The sequence below is a fragment of the Salvia miltiorrhiza genome, chromosome 4 (genome assembly GCF_028751815.1).
Source record: "Salvia miltiorrhiza cultivar Shanhuang (shh) chromosome 4, IMPLAD_Smil_shh, whole genome shotgun sequence".
Taxonomy (NCBI): Eukaryota; Viridiplantae; Streptophyta; class Magnoliopsida; order Lamiales; family Lamiaceae; genus Salvia; species Salvia miltiorrhiza.
In genome coordinates, this window is record NC_080390.1 from 52,424,070 (window position 1) to 52,439,994 (window position 15,925).

General features: G+C 33.3%; 3 protein-coding genes across 3 annotated transcripts; 2 read left to right on the forward strand and 1 right to left on the reverse strand.

The window, feature by feature from the left end:
* Positions 1 to 2,109: 2,109 nt before the first annotated feature.
* LOC131020475 (uncharacterized) lies at positions 2,110 to 3,087 on the forward strand. The gene has a single exon (XM_057949296.1). It carries the CDS (start codon positions 2,333 to 2,335, stop codon positions 3,002 to 3,004), a length of 672 nt encoding a protein of 223 aa, XP_057805279.1. The 5' UTR covers positions 2,110 to 2,332; the 3' UTR covers positions 3,005 to 3,087.
* A 935-nt stretch (positions 3,088 to 4,022) lies between these two features.
* LOC131020476 (phosphatidylinositol N-acetylglucosaminyltransferase subunit C) lies at positions 4,023 to 6,464 on the forward strand. Its single transcript, XM_057949297.1, has 2 exons — positions 4,023 to 4,521; positions 5,355 to 6,464. Exon 2 carries the CDS (start codon positions 5,379 to 5,381, stop codon positions 6,288 to 6,290), a length of 912 nt encoding a protein of 303 aa, XP_057805280.1. The 5' UTR covers positions 4,023 to 4,521; positions 5,355 to 5,378; the 3' UTR covers positions 6,291 to 6,464.
* A 4,755-nt stretch (positions 6,465 to 11,219) lies between these two features.
* LOC131020477 (NDR1/HIN1-like protein 1) lies at positions 11,220 to 12,247 on the reverse strand. The gene has a single exon (XM_057949298.1). It carries the CDS (start codon positions 12,090 to 12,092, stop codon positions 11,463 to 11,465), a length of 630 nt encoding a protein of 209 aa, XP_057805281.1. The 5' UTR covers positions 12,093 to 12,247; the 3' UTR covers positions 11,220 to 11,462.
* Between the last annotated feature and the right edge of the window lie 3,678 nt (positions 12,248 to 15,925).

The following is a 15,925-nucleotide window of genomic DNA, read 5'->3' on the forward strand; positions in this document are numbered from 1 at the left end:
TTGAGTTCTTTAGTCTTAATTACCTCGAATGATTTTATGAGCCTCAATGTATAAATAAATTTGATTTAGTAACAAATAAGTCATATTTGATCGGCTCAACTAGATTATACTCTAGCTAATGTACTAAATGTTAGAACCGGGTACACGATCAAGATATTACAAAAATAATATTTTGAGAAATTACAACTCAAAATAATTGAAATATTACAAAGTAAATAATTTGAGAAATTACAACTCAAATAATTTGATACAACTGAAATACACTGTATAAATAAATTATACGTATAAACAAAGTCGAGTCGAGATGAATCTCTTCCCGCAAGAAGATTATCGCCCCGGTAGTGCTCTTCGGTTAGGCGTATCTTCCCCAAAGGTAAAACGACTTCGTCTCGTTGGATGTAGCACCACAATCCGGCGAGCTCCGGCGAACTAAATAGGATCAAGAACTGAGCACAAGTGTTTGCAGAGAGTGTTGTATGTAAATGGCAGAATGCAGGATTTTGTAGTTATTAAGTAGTTTTTGCATGCTCTCCACAAGCCTATTTATAGACATGTGGTAAGTATGAATTCAATACATTGAATTCCACTCCGACGGCTGGAAGGTTGAAGATGTGGCCGGTGGCAGCAGCCATTGAAGAAACTTAGTTGCAAAATTGAAGACGCCATGCAGAAGTCGAAGCTGGCGTGCTTCTGCTGCTGCTGTGACTGTTGCTGTGGGCTTGGGAATTAATTCAGTTGGGCCAAGAAAATAATTCTGTTGGGCCAAAAATTAAAAGCCCAATGGAGTTGGTCCAAAAAATAGTTTGGGCCCCAAACACCAATTGCCAAGGTCCAAGTCCTTGGCCGCGGCCCGTACCCGACCCGCCCGCCCGTCCGGCGGCGGCGACGACGTCGGCGGCGGCGGCGGCGTCGGCGGCGGCGCGTGTGTGTGCGCGCGAGGCTAGTACTTAGATCAAGCCCACTAGCAAGCCCACAAGTCAATTTATCAACTCCATGTGCTTTGCTATTCTTATACATGAAAAACATCTCTATGTTTTCCAATGTGGGATAGCATTTATTTCCCTCTTCAACATCCAAACTTTGACATACAATATCTCACTCATCGGAAATCGGTTTTGAGACTTCAAGTATATCACGTTGATCTACTCGAGATGTAGATTAACATCCAATCATTATTTTAATTAAATAATAAATATTTAATTAAATAATAATTTCCAGATATGGCATTAAAACCATATTTCCAACACTAAATAATACCAAATGAAAAATAATCGGTCTACTCTTTAATCTTTATGGCCGGCCAGACGTTTGACCGCATAGAGATACAATTTGTTATGTTTTGTTCCAAACAATCATCTTTCAATTGATAAAAGAAAGAATAAATTTGCTTAGCTTCGTCTCGACCAAAAAACTAATTTTCTAATCACTATCACAAAAATTAGTTTTTCATTAATTAATCATAGCCACCAACGTATACATCTATAATAATTGGATTCTTTCCCTCGATCCATTATTATGAAAAATCATATATTTCAATCACAGAGACGACTCGTATAGTTTTGAAAGCGAAGCAAGATTTTGTCTTTATCCAAATAAGCTACCAATTACATGCAAAAATGGGATATACAATAGAAAGCGCTGACTAATCTTTATTTTCCTATTATTTCCCTAAACTAAGTAAAGTATAAAAGCGAAATAAGAAGAGAAGTTCCTTTTGATAATTAGATGAGATCCATGGTTCCACAATTTTTTAAGTTTTTATTGCATCTCACTATTAATTTTACTAGTATTTTATAAACATATTAATATAGAGTGGAACATAATCAATATTTATGAATAAAGATTAATACTTAAAACATATATCTACTCTAATTATGAATTAATCAATACTAATAATTATTTATTATTCTCAAAAAAAATATTTATTAATTAAAATATAAAATTATTCTAAATAATTTATTAAATTGATGAATTCTAATAAATATTACTAAAACTAGTACAAAATTGAAAGTAGAATATGGAGCGAAACACCAAAAAGTGGATAGAGTCTTTCGACCGACGACTTAAAACTTAATTTCCGCTCAATTAATTCAAAATAAAAGTGCACATGACACGTCAGCTTCCACGTCACTCCAAAGGCTTCATTATCCGTTAGTGACCCCCACAACCAACTATCTCCGGTTTCCTGTCTCAACCATGAGAAACTTTTTTCGCCAGATTTTGATTGTTAAATTAGGTAAAACGTCCTTAATTTTCAAAGCTTTTTCCAATCTTTTTCACGTGATTATTGCTATATAGCATCATAGTTTCAAGGCTGATACACCTACCAAAAATGAGCGGCAGCGGCGGCGGCGGCGGAGCACTAAGCAAGTTAGGCATTGCACTCGTGATAATCTTCGCAATCTCAGTTCTGGCAATCTTCACGCAGCTTTTCTATGTGTTTTGGCGCCGCCTTGTATTCCGCCGTCGAACCAGTGCTGCTAGCGGAGGCGGAGACGAAATCTCGCGCTACTCTTCGTCGGAATCCGCTTCCAGCGCACCATCAAAGGAGCTCCTCTATTTCTTCTGCGTAAGACCGCAGCTCCACCTCGATCAAAGCTCGTTGACTGCGAATTCTGGAGGCGGCGAAAGGAACTCGGATCATGAATCGGATGTGGAGGTGATCGACATCGACTTGTTGAAGATTCAAGGAGTGTTTGGACCACCGAGGTTTCTGTTCACCATCAAAGAGGAGGAGAGAGAGGGCACGGAATCGCCGGCGAAGACGACGCCCTTTCCCGCTGAAAATGAGATGAAGGAAGTTGTTGGTGATGAGAAGAGAGGCAGCGTGAGTTTGGAGGAGTGTTTGCGGTCGGCGGTGGAGGTGGAGATTGACGATCGCGATGATACGACGCCGTTTTCGACGCCTTGCGCTTCGCCTCTGTATTTCACTCCATCGGCTTCTCCAGTACATGAGGCGGTCAATGGCCGGTCAACGGGGGTTGCAACCACGTTTGCCGTTTAATTTTATTTTTCTTTATCCTTTTCTTTTGTATGTAATAGTAGCAGTATTTAATTAGTATGATCTTGACAATTTAGCTTCTCAAATTCAGGTGCTATATTTTTCACTTTTTATTATTATTATTATTTTGTTTGAACAAGCTTCTCAACGGTCAGCACCACGCCTGTTCATTTAAATAGGGAAAATTTGTGTCGAGATACTTATGTCAAGATTGAATAGATAAATACTTGTTTAGGCGTCATATATGTGTGGTTTATTTGCTTCGAAATTTTAAATTTCTCATAACAAGAGACAAGATTAACTCTAGGCTTTTGTTTGTTTGTACTGTAGTGATCTAGAGAAACAAGAAGCAACGAGAGTTGTCAACTGGATTGGTTGGCTGACTCGTTCTGTAACATTTTAATTTAACTAAAATGTTAAATTTAAATAATATTTAAAGTGAAAAAGTGTTATATATATTTTAAAAATAATTTATATAAATGAAAACTTTAAATAAAATTATTTGAAGAAATAAGTTTCAGAATTTTAGATGGATACAACAAAACAAACCATGATAATAAAAATCTAATACTATAAACAAACATAAGTCAAGATAAGCTAAAACAAATAGTCTTGACTTTTACAAGAGTACTTAATCAACAAAAGACTCATAATATCACGTTAGATAGAAAGCTAAGATAATTTAGAATTTCAAATTTAAGAAATTTGAAATATAAACACATGAAACATTAGATATGAGATCAACATACAAAGTACATTCAACATGAAACTTTTTACAACATTGTTCAAACCAATATAATGAAATCAATACTAAAATAAAACAACCCTATTTCGTACGATTAAATCTTTGGATAACATTTGTAACAACAATTTGCTTAATGACATATCAAAGATTTAGTGGGGCCCTAGAAACAATCAATTCAATCTCAACATCGACCTAAAACTTACATTGGGCCATACCAATAAATCTTAAATAAAGAACAGCAGCCCATTATAGCAATCGATGAACCCAACCGCAGCTAAAGAAAACAATTTAAAACAAGCCCAACACTTTTCTCTTCTCATTCACAATCACAATCACAATCACAATCACGTCCCTCTCTCTCTCTCTCTCTCTCAATATTGTCTGCATCCTCCCAAAACCAATCCCCATACTTCTCCCAAGGAAATCCCCATTTTCTTCTCACAAAATCAAATCCGTAACTCGCACTCCCCTCCTTTTCTTCTCCAGCGAGAATTCGCCGTTCGACCACCCAATATCGCCGCCGCCTTATCATTTCTTCGTCCCCGCTCTCCGACGGCGGGCGCACGCCGCCGCCGCAGCCATTCGGCTAAAACCACCGCGACCTTTTAAAAAAATACTCCACTTATGGGTTGAGGAAATAGCAAAGAGTGAAGTGAAGTGATGAATCAGCTGGCGAGATGTTGATTGTGAAGTGATGAATATTGGTGAATTGTAATTTTGTGGATCAGAAACAGATTTGAGGATACGTTCAACATTGCTGAAAAAGAACACCAGTGTATGTATATGTTTTTTTTGAGACACTATGTATATGTTTGATGTGTGCTTAATGTGTTGAAAAGTTGCAAGTCTTATGACTTTGAAATTTACAATGCTTGGTTTCAGTGAAAGACTAGAACTTTCGAAAAAATAGTTGAAGAGAAAATAATAAACTTACCGAACAGTTTTTGTTGATGATTTGTTTCTTGTGTAATGATGCTCTAAGAGTGTGAATCAGAAGGTACTTCTGTAGTTTAGATACAGAGTAGGAATTTGAATGGGGAAAATCAAATCTGAACTTTACCAAGGTTTAAGCAGAAAGAAGTTGATAGTTGGATCCCTTTTTTAGCACACTCTGTTATTGTTGGTGCCGTATATGTTGTAGACTCAGAAAATCCATGTTAAATTGTGTTAATATTAGTCTTAATCAATTGATAAAGAGCATATGAAATTTTATTGTCAATAATTTCATTTGGTCATGTTCCTGTAATGATTGAATCCACAAACACATCTGACGAAGATGAGGCGTAATCTGAATTATATGCTCTTTTTGTGTTTTTCTTTTTTTTCATTTAATTAAAATTTAAAACTTTCATGCTGCTTCTGCTGAAAATATATGTTAAATACAATTTTTGCCCCATAAGTGAGAAAATATTGTGATCTTGTGGTATTGTCACTGAATTTCATCGACAAATCAGTTTTTCAAGAACCATTTTGAATTCTTGCATCAAAAGGATTTTTTGAGATATGATTTTAATCCCAAAATAACTACAATTGGTGAAATATTTGCTGTATTGTTGTATCCTTGCACCCATTTGGTACTAACAATCTCTTAGATAAATATTTGTTGAGGCTTCATAGAGGCGTGGCTTATAAATGGAATCCCACTTGCATAAGAGTTCGTCTCCAACCATTCAAAAATGGAGGAAAGTTGCCTATGGCGGGATGCAACCCGGGTTTGATGACAATCATACAGATGAGTCTTTCCTAGAAGACATGATTATGAACGCCAATGTTGTGAAAAGAGATCTGGTTAAGGTGATTCTTGACGCAGTTTCCATCTCACAATATTTGTGTGTTGTTGCTCTTGTTGTCTTGGTCTGGACTTATACACTTAGATCCATCTTTAGCGAACAGTCTCTCTTGTTACTTGACATTGCTCTTCTTGGGTGGGGTTTCCTAGTTGTTCTTTTGACAGCAGAAACGCTATCGTTTGAGCTGCTGCTCAATTATATTCTCAGAACCTCTTTCTTCATAACCGGCCTATACATTTTATCTCCTATCTATCACACTTTGACACGCTCCATAAGTTCGGATTCCATTTGGGCACTCACGGCTGCTCTTGTCATACTCCATTTGTTTCTGCATAACTATTCTGGCTCCACGGTTGAAGCTCCTGGGGCTCTTGAGTTTTCTACCTTCACGAGCAACATTTCTCTTAATGTCTCTATAGTTGCTTCGCTTCTAATTGCTTCCCGTCTTCCTTCAAGGCTTCATGTTTTTGCTATTGTTCTGTTTTCCTTGCAAGTCTTCTTGTTTGCCCCATTTGTTAGTTATTGTATCAAGAAATACTCTTTTCGGTTACACTTGTGTTTCTCGTTGGGTTTGATGGCTCTAACTCTGTTTTTTGTTTATCACTTGCACCAATTGCTCTTTATTTTATTGCTGAGCATATTGATTTTTGTTAATTTGGTCTGCCCCTATTGGCTGATTAGAATTCAAGAGTACAAATTTGAGATAAATGGCCCCTGGGATGAGGCTAAGCTCTGTTTTAACATAACTGAGTGAAACTGTCCCTCTTCATACATGTAGTATGGGCTTAGTGTGTATATGCTTTGGGATTTTTTGGATAAGACTTGATAATATATTGTATTAAAACTTTTGTTTCTTTTAATACATCCATGTTTTGGCTGGATGTATTAAGATCCTCTATTAAATTGTAATTCCTAAATTGTTCTTTAATTCTTTTGTTTCTAACAACAGTTCATTTATTTTGATGCATTATGCTTTCTCTGCAATTGACCAAACCACATTACTAAAAGAAAGCGTCTTCCTCTGACTCATTTCCAAAAGGTAGTTTTTTCATAGTTTCCATGGCGTGCCTTGTTGAATTGCAGAATTTCATCAAAATACTACAAGAAAACTTACTTTTGGGTGATGGGGTTGGAAACATGTTTATTGAAAGATCTTGCTCTTGATGTTAGAGTATATTGAACTAATCGTGAGAACAAATAATCCAATAACTAGTGTAAATGTAGTGAAATAGCGATAAATAGATTCAATAGAATAGTTTTATATTACTAAGTTGTCAATTAATTTTCAATCTGAATTTACTGTAACATGTGAATTACAAATCACTAGACTATAAAATGATTGGATAAAAATCCCTTCTAATCTATTGACAAACTAATAACACAAATTAAGTTACCAGCTTATTCTGAGTCAAATAGACTAACGAGGGTCTACTAATAAACTGCCAACCTTGTTAGGTCTTACAATTCATGAGTATCCCGCTCTCAAGGTGAACTGGACATCAAATGTCGATGTCAAATGCAGTGAGCATTCTCCTTCTACGCAAGCATAACATAGATGTGCAAAATGTGCAAGATTGCTTGGTTAGTTGTTTAGTTTTGATCAAAATCACCATCACTAACGGGACGTTTACTTTACATGATTGATAAAATGTATGATTGAGTATTTTTATCCACAAGGGTGGGATCCTTTTTTTATGGGATAAAAATCAAACAAAACTAACTTAAATGATAAAAATAATCAAAGGTCTTGGGATATTCCAAAGTTTCAATCCAACAAAGTAAATAAGAATTTAGTCATACTATTTTTATCTTTTAAGGCTAATACTTCATATGCATAATTCAAACCTCCTTCTCATCGCAAATGTTCAAATTCTCCGACTCAATTATTCCCTAACCAAATTAAGGCAAATTAGCAGCATCAACCTTTGGTAATTGTTAATTCTCTTTCTCCATCCAAATTATTATTTATTAGTTTGAGATATGAAACTCAGAGTCGGTGGATATTATATGGACGTATTATTTAATTATTAGAAAATATGTACGTCAAACTTAATTATTCTGAAACGCCGACTTCAAGAAGAAGAAATTCAATGCACTTTAGTCATATTTTTTTCGATTCTCAGCCTTACAAAATTTAAATCTAAAATTAATATAGGCATTCTTCATGCATTGTAAAAGCGTGATACATAACGCAATCATTAGATCCAAGAATACACACCAAACACATACTCCATGTGTCTGTGTGAACGTGCAATACATGCATGAGATATTAGAAAATAAAATAAATTATATAAATAAATATGAGATATAAACTAGATTTGAGACAGTTTGCTCGACTGATGAAGTCCCCCAATAAACAACAGATGCAGTGATTACAAATTTTTTCCTCAGTTTAAAAAAATAAAAGTGATTATTATATATTTTCTTTTTGAGTATAATTTTTTTTTAGACCGAGGGAGTATAATTGATTATGTAGTAAAATAGTATAGAATCGTTGCATCAAATCCATTTTTATATAGTAATAAAAATAAAAAGAGGTGATCTTGGGTACACCCGGGTGTACCGTACAACAACAGGGTATATTGTTCAGACTCGACAAATAATTATTACGGGTTTTCTCACATGATCAGAGTATCATATTTCTCAACTTCGACATGGGTCTTCCTATGTTATTCGGGTATTCTTGCAACGGTCTTCTGATTCATCCAACACAAAGCATTTATATTGCTTATCTATGCAAAGTATTCAATATGGGGTATTCTCAGCGCTGGTCTTCTTATGCGACCAAAGAAATGGAAATTATTTATATTTGTCAACATTCAACAAACAAGAAGGAAATCTAACTTGGAACTACAATTCCAAAGTCAAGGGGGAAAATGCTTATCTTTGCTTTCTTACAGTATTAAAACTCTTATGTCTTCATGATTTGCAGGGATTAAGGAAAACAGCACAGCGCTGGCTTTAACAATACTTTGCTGGCTGAACACGAAGAATACCCGGTTCAACCAGACTAGGAGGAGTAGCTGATGAGGACTGAAATATGCACCAGCGCTGTGCTAAACAAGGCTATAGTATTTTCCTTTTATCTTTATTATCAATACTCTTATTTTTATTAATATTTGGTTCAGTTAGACTTGACAGAGAATTATTACAGCAGCGCAGCACGACTCTCGGTTCGATTAAAGAGCGAAGCTCATGTAATAGGGGCTTGGGCCAAATTATTTAGGGCTAGTGGGCTAATGGGCCAAATAGGCTCAAGGCCCTTACTTTCTCCCTTTCCTATAAATCTCATTTTAGCTCTCATTTGAGAAGATAGTCATTTTTCTTAGCCTACAACTTGTAAACTGTAAAATACTCTCTCGATTATAGTGGAAAACCCCCAAAACCCCGTGGACGTAGGTCTTCTCGACCGAACCACGTAAATCCGGTGTCGTTTACTGCTTTTATTTACCGTATTATTTCTCGTTTCACCAGTGTTGTTAATATTATTGAATTTACAATCAGTTTGATGAATTCACAACTGAATCGTTAGTGTTAATTGTGAATTATAGATTTTTAATTAAAGTTCGAATTCACAACTAAGTGTCTTAATTGTGAATTCGGTTTTAAGACTATACTTCATTTGGATATAAATTAGTTGTGAATTAATTTGAGTTTTAAAGTTTGAATTTACAAGTTATTTTTTATTGGTGAACTCGAATTTTAAAGTTAACATTCACAACTCGAATATAAATTAACTGTAATCCGAATTTTAAAGTTATAATTCACAATTAAAATAATTGTGCTTGTGAATTCAAGTTTTAAAATTAGAATTTACGAATAAAAATAATTGTAAATTCGACCTTGAAAAATTGAGCTACAAAATTCATGAATATCTTTGGAGCTCACTATGCGGTCTATCTATGTTTGAAATTTGAACATCTCAATTCAGTGATCATTCATAATTGCTCTCCCAACCCAAAAATAAATAAATAAATAAAAACTATAAAAAAAAAATACACAGATTTAATATTCTCATATACCAAAAGAAAGAATGAAACACGCTCTATTTTGGGCCACCGTTTTGTTAAAAAACTAGGATAGGTTTTACTTCTTCCGAGGAAGTGATATTTTATGTTGAGTTTGCATTGATAAAAAATAAATTCAATAAACTGCAGACTCCTGCATCGATTTTCGTTTTTTTTCATAGTAGCAGCACATCGATCGGCTTGGACGGTTGTAATCTGAACTCTCAACACGTTTTATTATTATTTTTTCAACAGAGAAGTCATCTCCATTAATCATTTGTCGGCGTGTGAATGAAGCAGAGAATACAAGTGTATTGTTTGCTCATCTTTTTTATATGCAAAAGAAATATGCATTTTATGATTTTTATCCATTTATCATATGCCCCGTGGAGTGAATTTATATAAGTATATCTTTCATCGCTATATTCATTAAAAAATTATCTTTAATTTTATATTAATCATAAAAATAATAATTTTTCAATAAACATTATTACAATTTTTCAATTCAACAATTTATTAGTATTAAATTTATGAATTGCGTGCATTTGCAGACTCTCTCTGCTAATTTATAAAAAGACTTAAATATTGTCCTACGACTCTTCATTTCTGACTTCACCGCTCATTCATACACACATCATCATCAACAATATGGTAGTATGTGATATATGTCATACGTGAATATAATAAAATAAGAGGAGATATATGTTATTTTTTCATATTATAGTAGTCTTCATTTTCTTTGCTTTATCTTTAGGGACTAATCTATTAAAAGAATTTAAAATGGCTCACAAACCTGAAATTAATTTCTATCTTTGCTACTTAGTCATGAATATATAATAAATTACTATTTACATGTGAATATAATAAATAAGAGAGAATTATAGTTGGTCATATATAGAAACAAATGACATTGAGCGTATAACAGTAAATTGTGCGAGTATAATATTTTGATCGCACATTAATATATTTAAATAACACTTTATCTCAGAAATATTTACTTAAATAACAAATTAAGCAACCGACATTAATTGATCCTAACGAATTGAAAGGCGAACAGGGAGAAATTATTAAAATGACTTTCGGCTCAATAGACTATATATCGATTTTAATTCTATTTAATTTATTAAACCACTTCATCAATATTTTTTATTTTTATTTTTATTATTTAGGGAAACGCTTCACTAATTTTGTTGAAATCTAATAAAGTCAAAAATATTGATAAATAGGGTTACAAGACAAAACGGTAAAGAAAGGTGGCGTAGCTTGGCGGAATTGAACAATCTACAGTCACATGGGTCTAAACACAAAGTCATAAATACAGCTCACCACATAGGATCACTACAAATTCATTAAAACCTACACTCACACACACACTTAATCACTACACAAACAAATTAAACTAAATCAGCTATTAATATTGATTCCGCCAATTTATATCCGTTGTATGTTATAAAATCAGCACACTTAATTTTTGCGTACAATTTCGCGACTATTAAGACGAGAAAACACTACTCCCTCCGTTTTTCTGAGAGCTGTATTTTTTCCCCCTTGTTCTTCTATATATGTAGCCATCATAATAATAAATAAGGTTATGAAAAGTAAAATTTCCATGTATAATTTTGCCAGGATAGAAAATAGGAATACATTATAATGAGAGAGAGTGAGAGAGAAGCAACTTAATTATAACTTGACCTTCACTAAACGTTTCCAATAAAAAGAAACAATTATTACATGTAGTAATATCTTAAAACTACAGCATAATCATTAACGAAGTGTAATAATACAAGATTGCAAATTTCTGCATTCACCTCCTTCAATCCCATCTCCCGCACCTCACACATTATTTCCAGCAAATTTACAAATCTTAAATTAAGATCAAAATATAAACCAAAAAGCCGGAAAAAGAAAAAAGAAAAAAATCAAACGTTGACGGTACAAGTCTGGGAAAGCTGATACTTAACTGCATTGCCGATGACGATGCCGGTGTTCTTGCTGTTAGAGATGGGGATATAGGCGGCGCAGGCGACGTGGAGGTGGTAGCGGCCGGAGATGAAGGAGCCGACCTTCCAGCGGACGCGGCCGTTGATCTTGATGAGGAGGTTGATGGCGCCGGCGGCCTGGTCCTGGGCGAGGGCGATGCCGTTGTAAGGGGCGACGGGGACGTTGTTGCCGTAGAGGAAAGGGGACCAGACGTTGACGTCCTTGTGGCCCTGGTAGACGGGGGGGATCACCGTGTAGTAGCTGATCTGCTGGCTGCGGTAGGTGGCGTACACGTCCAGCCGGTCGTAGTAGACGCCGATGCGGGGGTTCGGGTTGCGGGAGTTCACGGTGACCTGGACGGTGGTGGAGATGACGTTGGGGGCCGAGATGTTGAGGTTGAAGATGGTGGCGTCTTGGAGGGTGAAGCGCGGCTTCTTTGGCTGGAGGATGGCCCACACCAGCAGGATGATCAGGAGGAATATGAAGATGAAGCTCAGCAGGGCGGCGCCGCACCGCCGCGCCATCTTGCGGCGCCCGCTCTCGTGGTGGTCGCATACTTTCTCCGACATGCTGCTTCTTCAGAATGGGGTCGACTCACTTGCCTTGCCTTGCCTGTCTACTAACTAATATAGGCTTCTACCTCCTAAAGTGTGGAGATAAAAAGGTGGGGGTGGGGTGTCGGCGCTTTTAATTGGTATATGCCTCACAAATAAAGTAATACAGAGATTAAGAGTTCGAGGGGTTTTTAGGACAGTAACTTAGATTGATTTGGAAATTAGGACAATAACTTTCGAACTTGTAAAAATAGGACACTAATTTTTTTTAGAGTAAAATAGGACACTAATTAATAAGTATTGCATCCGCAGGACATTTTTTAGCCAATTATCGGCTGAGAAATGTCCTATTTTTACGACGCTTATTAATTAGTGTCCTATTTTACTCTAAAAAAATAATTAGTGTCATATTTTTACAATTCCGAAAGTTATTGTCCTAATTTTCAAATCAATCTAAGTTAATGTCCTAAAAAATCCCCTGACTCCAGAGATTAATGTAACTAGTTATGTATATACTATAATGTTCATAATTAGTGAAATGCGTATATATGTACAACTTCTACGCTATTATAGTATATATTGCTTTGTCAATTTCACAAGAATCTCTAAAAAGAAAGAAAAAAAATACTAAAAAAAACCTGCACCGCTTGTGATTAAATAATTCAATCTTTTATTCATTTTTTTGTTTCTTGTACTCGTCAGCTTTTGTAGTAATATTAACAATTTAACATGCATTTATGAACCGCAACTAGATGAGAGGCAAGACGTACTATTGGAATAAAGCGTAGGATTTAACTAAGACATCTATCTTGGTTAAGTAGGTTAAGTACGAGATGGTGTCTCAATTTATATAGGTGACTATTTTATAATTATATTGTAAAATTACTACCACAAATTACATTAAATTATATAGGTACATGTGTAGAGTGGAGGTGACATAATAGAGAAGCATCTAAAACTTTAGCGGGGATTCCAGAATATGTGATTTTCGTGGATAAAGAAAAAAGGCATGGAATATACAAAGTTTCTCTTTTCCTTTGCAAAATTAGTTCCCATTTTCCTACATCACAGCATTCTTATGTATGACATTATACAACGATTTGCATTAATTATTCGTATTTAAACTATTAAACAAAAATAAAGAACTCAAATTAACCACGTACAGTCTGTATTTGATTGTAGATTTTGAAATAATATATAAAAATTATTTGAAAAAGTAAACATAACAAGTGAACAAGAATATACTTACTTAATTAGGATAGCCCACATAATATGTGAAAAAGTGGTACAGTAAAAGAAAAGCAAGCTACCTTCACATATGGAGTAGAGGGCGGAAGGGTAATTAATTAAATATTACAGAGCTAAATCTAATTTTGATTTGTTTAAGGCATGCATTTAATGCTTACACTGCTTCCGTAACATTTCAAAAGTAGGTCCTCTGTTTTGAATAGTTTAATTAAGTTTCTTTCAATGTTATACTATTATTTGTGGAAATGCTTAACTTTAATGAAGTAGTATCTTATTGAGCAGTTAGCCATTTAACCCTCTTTAGCGTTGGTTTGGAGATGGTATTATCTGCAATGTTGGAGAGCTATGCGAGTGCGATGACTTATGCAATCCTTAACTTTCTTTATGTATTTTGGGATATTTATCGTGTTATGATTGATTTATGCCCCAATAACAAATATGCACAAATTTATTAGAGCACGATAAACACCTCAATATACATAAAGAAGACTGACGAATACACAAGTTATTTGCTCCACCCATAATTGGGTATTCTTTTAATATTTCTCATCCTCCAAGGGGCGTTTTATTTTGAAATATTAGCCTTGATAGATAGAAATAGTAAAACTAATCTCTTGTTTATTTTGATAAATTGAAATTTTGAGATATCCTAGGATCCTTGATTATTTCTATCACTTAAGTTAGTTTTATTTGATTCTTATCCCAATGAAATGGTAAAATTGAAGAAATATAATCCTACTATTGAAGATAAAAAATACTTAATCATGCAAAATAAAAGTTCCATAAAAATTGGATACTCTTTTTCCTTATTTGTTTTGTTTTAGTGTGAAATTTTCTTGTAAGGTTTAGATAAGGTTCTTCCCATTATGCCTATTTTGAGTGTAAATGTTTAACATATTTTAATATATTATAGTTGTGTTGCTTTGTTCACATGGCCTTTTAATTATGATTTTGTATGAATTTGATACTTCGAGAGTGCTCGAGAAATAATTAAGCCAAGCTATGTTCTCAACTAACACCCAAATTTATTTGACAAAAATATAGGTGTTGAAGCATGTTTAACTATTTAATTAATTAATACTTAACTATATTTCAATTAAATTTTGTTAATTCATAATTAGAATGTACTAATTCTTAATTATACTTCACTAATTTATAATTAAAAACTAGTACGCTCTCCCGTGCGATGCACGGGTTACGATTACACTAAAGCATCAATATAACTAAATTAATAGCCGTCATTTAATATAATAATTTTGGCTCGTAAAAGTCCAAATCGTATATTATTAAATTGTTATATAAATAAATAAATAATTTGTACACATAATTAAATTAATATATATAATATTTTAAATTCTAATTTTAAAATATATAACTAATATTTTATTTACAAATTCATATCAAAATTAATACAAATTTCCTCCTCCTTAATTGCATTAAAAATTATTGTAGTTTAAATAATTATATTTAAAAATCATGTGAACTTTTTTTAAAGGGAAAAAATGAAATATGCTTATGTTTGTCACCAATAAACGAAAATACAATGAAAATAGAGTACGATATTCAACATTATAGATAAATGAGAGCGAACAAAAATTAATTTTAATATTTTAATCAATCATAACTTAATAATCTCAATTTTATTTTTTATAATTTTTATATCAAATTAAAGATCTTTTTACAATCTTTAATTTAACATCCATTTGCATCATTTTTATAATAGAAATTAATGATTTTTTAAAAAGAATTAAAAAAAAGATATAAAATTTGAAGGGAAAGTTTATGAGGAGAGAGAAAAATTGGAGGTAAACAAACTCCTCTTTTATACTCCCTCTGTCCCAATGAAAGCGGTGCGTATTCCTTTTTAAATCGTCCCAACGAAAGTTGTGCATTTTTTTTTGTAATAATTTTACACTACAAACAATGTGGCCCCACACACCTTTACACATTTTTACACTACAATCTTATTCTCCTTAAATTCCGTGGCGAAAAGAAGAGCACCGCTTTCGTTGGGACGGAGGGAGTATTATATATAGATTATTATTTCAATAATGGTGTTATTGATGAGTCGTAAGTTTATATGTGCCAAGTAATTTGAATAAATATGACAATATTTATCTTTATATGCATTTAAATTTTAATTTGTGTTGCTTTACAAACAATTTTTTTTATATTTTTTTTATCAATCGATTAGTGGAAAAACAGGGGTTGAACATGATAATAATTGTCATTCATTTTTAAATAATATACATGATCTTTTTAAATTTAAATAGACGTGCTATTATAAAATTAAGCAGTTCAATTTATTTTTTTATTTTTAAATAGTATCAATACTGATTCTCCAATTAATAATTTTTCAATGAGCCATTTTGATGTTTAATATATAGTAAATGAAATCTAATATAATATTTAATTAAAAATAGTAGTAGTAGATATGTTAATACAAATAAATATAAAAAACAATAAAACATAATTAAAGATTTAATAAATTTAAACCATTTCTGAAATATAATTTTTAAGATGATATAATTTATTATTCAGCTATAAATTTATATTAAATTAATTTAAATTCTACTCTAAAAACAATACTTTTAAATTGA

Coding starts and splice junctions, on each gene's coding strand:
- LOC131020475 (XM_057949296.1), top strand. CDS start 2,333: ATGAGCGGCAGCGGCGGCGGCGGCGGAGCACTAAGCAAGTTAGGCATT.
- LOC131020476 (XM_057949297.1), top strand. CDS start 5,379: ATGGAATCCCACTTGCATAAGAGTTCGTCTCCAACCATTCAAAAATGG.
- LOC131020477 (XM_057949298.1), bottom strand. CDS start 12,092: ATGTCGGAGAAAGTATGCGACCACCACGAGAGCGGGCGCCGCAAGATG.